Source organism: Channa argus, chromosome 15, assembly GCF_033026475.1.
Source record: "Channa argus isolate prfri chromosome 15, Channa argus male v1.0, whole genome shotgun sequence".
NCBI classification, from domain to species: Eukaryota; Metazoa; Chordata; class Actinopteri; order Anabantiformes; family Channidae; genus Channa; species Channa argus.
The window spans coordinates 22393657-22400172 of NC_090211.1; the positions used below are offsets into that span (position 1 = coordinate 22393657).

The window sequence follows — 6516 nt, forward strand, 5'->3', positions numbered from 1 at the left end:
TTAAACCAGCTTTGACTTTGGAAAGTCTGCAGGCATGAATGACTTGTCTCTGCTGAAGCTGATGCTAGATGAGCTCAGACATATTGTCATTAGAAACTACATCACTGCTCATAAAAGTAGAGCTTGGAAGGAGCTTTTTTCCTGCAGCGTCAGGCCGCTCTGCCCTTAGATCTGCTTACAGGCTGCACACTCAAACCTCATCGTGACTGAGGAGTGAGGTGGAGTCACAGCTTTTAAATATTCACATTCTCCTGTGGGGCTTCTCTGAGTGGCCCCCTCGCTGTCCAGCAGGGAGCCGCTGCGATGAGGAAATAACTGGCTCTGAGCGACTGAGACGCTCGTATAAAGGCAGCGGGCTGCAGAGGATTGGATTGTGTAACACTACACAGCAGACTGATGCGCTATGAGGACACGGCTCAGGTGAGGACGTCAGAGGAACGACAGAAGAAGATCAGTGTGGATTTATGAACTTTAGGGCGTCAACTATGAGCAACTGTCAAACTCGCAGTCACAGTCTTCTTGTCCATGGATTTCTCATCCCAGAGGTGGGTTTCATTTCTCTTTTCTGAAGGTAAAAGAATGATTTAAAACCCTGAGGCTGAAGGGATGTTTTTCTTTGGATAAATATAAAACACATCAAATGATGTAGAAACTCGCTCATAAAGCTGCGGGAGTTTTTTTTTTAAGTGTCATTGCAGGTCCACAACCAAACCAATAAGGAAACTAAGAACCTAAATCTCTGGATACACTATAATTATCAATATCTGTGTAGAAAATGAACTTATTTAACCAAATCAGCTGCATGATATCTATTCAATGATGTGTTTTACCTCAGCATTTCCCTGCTCACACTCACACACTCAGAAACAGGATGTACTTCTGCCAAGTCGATGTTCATGTGTAAGGAATGTGTTGTTGATGAGTTGGTGCAAACTAGCTAGAATTTATAAAATGAGCTTGAAAAACATCAGATTTTCTCGGTGTGACGAGTTTGCCTGAGGAGACAACGGGCTCCGTGTCCACGTCGCATGGACGCCCTGCACTCACTGCATGTGCTGCTTGTGTGTGTGATGATGCTTAGCTGCACGCTCCCTGACAAACCGGTTTGTGTGTGTGTGTGTGTGTTAGTGAGGCCCCTGCAGCAGAGCTCAGAGTCGACAGAAGCTGCCCGAGCTTGTTCAGGCCTCCTCTGCTGCCTGCTGTGGGGAGCAGACACGGCAGGAACAAGTTCAGGTTTGAAGTGCGGTGCAGCTTTGGCCTCACGTTATGTGTCTAGTTTTAGTTTTATTTGAAATTAAAGTTTTCCCGTGATATTTGAACAGTTGCTTCAAACTGCGTTGCGGTGCAGGGGTCTTGGGCCTGTGCCCACTAGGGCCATTCAGGATTTACCCACCAAACAAGCAAAGCTAAAAAAAGCTGTTTTTGCTGAAATAGCTGAAAGTAAATGTCACTTCCTGAGACTGTGGCGCAGGAGGCGGAGTGGTCGTCCGCAAATGGAGGGCTGGAGCCAAACCCAGCTGTCATTGGACGAGAGGTGGGGGCCACCGTGGACAGATCACCAGTCTATCGCAGGGCCACAGAGAGACAGACACAGACAGACAAGCATTCACACTCACACCTACTGTCAATTTTAGAGACAGCAATTAACGTGACATCCATGTTTTAGGACTGTGGGGGGAAACAGGAGCCATAATAATAAGAATAAGAATAAGAATAATGATGAACAATGCACCTGTTAGTGTTCATGTTTTATGTGGGTTTCAATGAAAATTTGTTCCACAAACCAACTGCAGTTTTTTATTAGTAAGAGATGGTTTGATAAGGCTGAGCCTGTTCTCAGCTGTTGGCCAGATTTGATTGTAATGAGTGAGGAGATGAGCCTCACTGATTTGTTCTGGGCCTTCTGGGGGTTGTTGTTTCCAGGAAAATGATATTTCTTCATATTAACGGATAAAAACAAGTAAACCTGAGTGTGGGCTTTGTACTCAAACAGGCCTCCTGGGCACAACATAACTGCAAAGAGACAAACAATGATGCCAAAAAGAGCCACGACAGCATGATTTCTAATCAGTGTGTGCGTCTTTCTGTCCAGTAGAGAGGGGGATATGTGGGGGTCCTGTGCCAAGGGCCTCAATTTCTCACAATCTGTTAATGGTTGTTGTTTGGTTAAATAAGATATTTAGGGGAAGAATGTTGTAGGTTTTGTTTAATCCAGAGGAAGGTACAAAGACGACTCAAACACCAAATACACCCTTCCTTCTTTTTTCTGTCTCAGGATCTTCTCAGCCGGAGGACCCACATCAGGCCTGGAGCCCAGCGGTGATGCTGGCGATGTAGCACTACGACTCCTCGGGCATCACAGCCTCTATCACGCTCTCTAACAACACCACCATGGTGCAGGAGCCAGAGGTGGAGGCCATGACTAACAATGCCACCGATCCACAGACCAACCCCACAGCTGCCGGCCTCACCATGACTCTGGGCATCGTGTTCAACGTGGTGGCCCTCATCATCCTGGCCAAGGCTTACAATCGCTTCCGGCGGCGCTCGAAGGCCACGTTCCTACTCTTTGCCAGCTCGCTGGTGGCTACAGATCTGGCTGGACACGTGATCCCTGGAGCCCTGGTGCTTAGGAGATATTCAGCAGGCATCAGCTTCAAGGGGGATCCTGCAGATCCAGATGCCTCTTGTTTGTTTTTGGGAGGTTGCATGGTTTTCTTTGGCTTGTGCCCACTTTTCATGGGAAGTGCCATGGCTGCTGAGCGCTGTCTGGGCGTCACCAGGCCCTTGCTGCATGCCCGCCTGGTGACCACGGCACGGACAAAGATCGCACTGGTCCTCATCTGGCTGCTTGCTCTATGTGTGGCCGTCCTCCCCTTCTTCAAGCTGGGTGCCTACACCTACCAGTACCCAGGGACGTGGTGCTTCATTAGGGTGATGGAGGACACTCAGGCAACAGATCTGGCCTTTCTGATACTGTTCTCTGGACTGGCTTGGAGCTCCCTGGCCTCAGCCTTTGTGTGCAACACCATCAGTGGGATCACGCTGGTGAGAGCCCGGTTGAAGAAGAAGAAGAGCTCCTGCTCCCAGCGCTGCTCGGCCAGGTCCCACGACACGGAGATGGTGGTGCAGCTGGTCGGCATCATGGTCACATCCTGCATCTGCTGGAGCCCTCTGCTGGTGAGTGTTGGGGAAACAATGGAACCCACATTTATGGGTGTTCAGCGTGATTAAACGCAGTGACACGCACATGTGATGAAAATTCATCTACATACACACAGATTTACACTGAATTTCAGAGGTAAATACTGAATTATGTTTACATATTATTGCATTAAACTATCAAGCACCAAACAAGTACAACTGAATCATTTTTGATCCAATTCAATTCAGTTCAAATCAACTTTATTTATAAACAATCTATTTAGTTAAAATTTATTTAAAACAATCACATGGTCATATCTGAACTCTGACTACTTTCACTTTGAAGGCTGTAAGGAGATTTTTCTGTTGTTAGATGTCATGATACACAACAGACAACCATCAGCACACAGATTTGAGTTGACAGATTTGTACAGAAATATACATTCTGAATTATAATAATGTTAAATAAAATGTTTCAAGTTAAACGGAAGTGATAATTGGATAAAGTCAAAGCCTAAATTTAACTTTTTAACAATTTGACTTTGTTGTTTGACTTTGAAATGTTCACTGTTTTTCCAGTTTAATATTCATCCAAAACCAATTTTTTGAAACAAAAAAAAAATTGGTTGCAGCTTTTTTTGGTTTACTGTGTTTGTTTCGAGTTTACCCTAAATCTGTTCCCTTTCCTATTCAGGTCTTTGGACTGATGTCAGCGATGCAGTCCTACAGCCACTCCCTGAACCGTGACAGAGACACTTACAGGCAATTGATGATGACGGGTGTCAGGATGGCAACGTGCAACCAGATCCTGGACCCGTGGGTCTACATCCTGCTGCGGCGCGCCATCCTCAGGAAGATCTACCGTATCACCAAGAAGCAGGCTAGTTTCAAGGGAAGCACCTTCCGCTCCATGCGCTGGGATGTCAGCTCCTTCCAGGGCTCAGAGAAAAGCTGTGTTAATAAGACCTAAAGGAGGAAATTTTCGAGGGATTCAGTTTTACCTGTCTGCAGGATCAGAACTGCACCTGGCAGCATTTCATCACTATTCACTATTTAAAAGGCCCCAGATGAAAAGAGAACTCTTTCCTCAGCTGGTGGGAGTGAAGTATTACAGTGTGTGTTGGGGTCCCGAGTCAAAGGTTGCCAATGTACTTACAGGCTACAGAAAAACTCTGAGGTTGTTGTACTGTACGTATGAGTCGGTGTCGCGCTACAAAGGGAAAAAGCCCCAATTTAATATAAACTGCTAACAGTCTATGTCCAAATGCAGCATTTCAGTCTGCGCTATGGAAGTTTAACAATGCCAAAAGGTTTGAGCGCACACACTCTTTAATTTGAGCTCTAGACCGTCTGCAAGTCAACAGATGAGAACCCACAGTACCTTCTCAAATTTAAAATACAACAGAAAAACCTGCCAACTATTTTTCTATTTCATACAGACAAGCTCAGTTACGCTGTTACAAAGAACTACAGACGTGGACTAAATTGTTTGGAATCTTCCGTAAAAAGAACAAGAAACCCATAATCTGAAATAATGTGAAACTGACAAACGACAGAATTTTTTCAGACAATACAACAAATGAAAATGGCTCCCACAGATTTGTTGAAAATATAATCAATAAATAGATAATAGGGATATTTAAAGTGTTTCCTGTAATTGGCATCAAAAGTCTTCAGTCTTGTTATCTTGTAATGAAAAGAGTCATTTAGCCTGTTTTAATTGGAGAAAAGTGATCAATCTGTCATTTGGTTTCCTTTGGTGACTAATTACTAGAAAATATCATTTAGATTTAGATTAACAAGATAATACAGAAAGTAAATACCTTTCTGGTAATTTTTTTATTATTTTTTTTGTTTAACAGCTATTTGTAGCGGTATATTATATCTCCAAATATGGGATAATAATTAGAAAGATAAAAACCCAGAGCTCAGACAATCCCTTGGCCAAGTCAAAATATTTAATGAAATTTTATTGATATAGCACCAAATCAAAAAAGATTCAACTCACGGCAGAGAATAACTCATTGTAGCCCAACAAATCCCTCTTGAACAAGCACTAAGCAACGGCAGAAAGAAAAACAATACACGTGTCCACATATAAACAACTATAAAATTCATTTCTACCAAAGGAATGTAGAAAGAAAAAGTGAATATGAATGACTGTGAGGACATATCAGGCATCCAAACAAGCAGTATTTGATTATAAAGCCAAGCTCTTTCAGACATTTTGTAAGTTGTTAAAAAACTACTACAGAAAAATGGCAACATAATATTCATAACTTGAAATATGAACATATATTTGTGCAAGTATAATTGTTTTTCTCCATTATAACTTGCTTATCTTTTGAAATGCTTCCCAAAACTTCCTTTTATTTATATAGCACCTTTTGTCCTAACAATGTCCATAAAACAGGAGTCTGTTTAAAACAAGGCACATCCACTGACGTATGAGCGAGGTATTAGACGTTAAGATAGAAACTTGTTGGAAAACATACGACTAAAAAATACAGGAACCAAAGTTTTAATATTACTTGTTTCTTGTTCATTGCATGGATAGATATTATTTCACAATGTAAAGTGTGTTCCTTATAAAAAAAACACAGAATTAAGGTTGTGTTTTGGCATCAATAAGCTCTGTGAGCGCAGATGTACATTTGTGATGTGTGACGACATCTCATCTCTGTAAATTTGTTTTGACCAAATTGAAAAAGAAAAGGTTTTGCTTTTACCTCAGCTTGAAGATGTGAAAAACAACACGTGTCCTATGCAACACTGTGACATGAATGTGAATGTATGTGTTCATTTGTGAATGTATCTACAGTATTTTCCCCGAGTGTCAGGGGACCGAAATGAAGCTATGTGTTGCTAAAGCTAACTACATGTAATATCACCAAGATAAGGGGATTGTAAGATCACATAAAGTGTTATCTGGTTGATGTTCGTCTCTTTCTGGTGTAGAAAATATGTGGTGTGTGGTAAAGCTGTTTATTCAGCATGTGTCATCACGGTGGAAGAAGTACTACTGAAGATCACGGTGGAGGTCACGCATTCAAAGTATACTAAAGAAATCATTCTGAAAGTGCCAAGTGTGCTCATTATGCAGAGTGGCCTAAAGGCTGGTACATATTTGATTTCAACTGTTTCTGAATTTCTCCTGAGTCAGGATATTCAAAAATCAGAACTAGGAAGCTACACTAGCTACAGCTGTCAACTAAATATAGTGGAGAAAGAAGTAAAGAATCACAAAATGGAAAACTAACGTCAGACTGTCTCTTGATTCCACTTCCTGTTCGTGTGCAGTCTCAGTAAAAGTGGTGTACAAATACTAGACATACCATTACTACTATTAGTATAGTACTATATATACTATTA

At 42.2% G+C, this 6516-nt stretch overlaps 1 protein-coding gene across 1 annotated transcript; it reads left to right on the forward strand.

Annotated features, from left to right (window-relative positions):
• The first annotated feature begins 268 nt into the window (after positions 1–268).
• Positions 269–6080, forward strand: LOC137100358 (prostaglandin E2 receptor EP1 subtype-like). The gene is made up of 3 exons (XM_067478161.1): positions 269–545; positions 2276–3180; positions 3839–6080. Exons 2-3 carry the CDS (start codon positions 2392–2394, stop codon positions 4112–4114), a joined length of 1065 nt encoding a protein of 354 aa, XP_067334262.1. The 5' UTR covers positions 269–545; positions 2276–2391; the 3' UTR covers positions 4115–6080.
• Positions 6081–6516: the final 436 nt, after the last annotated feature.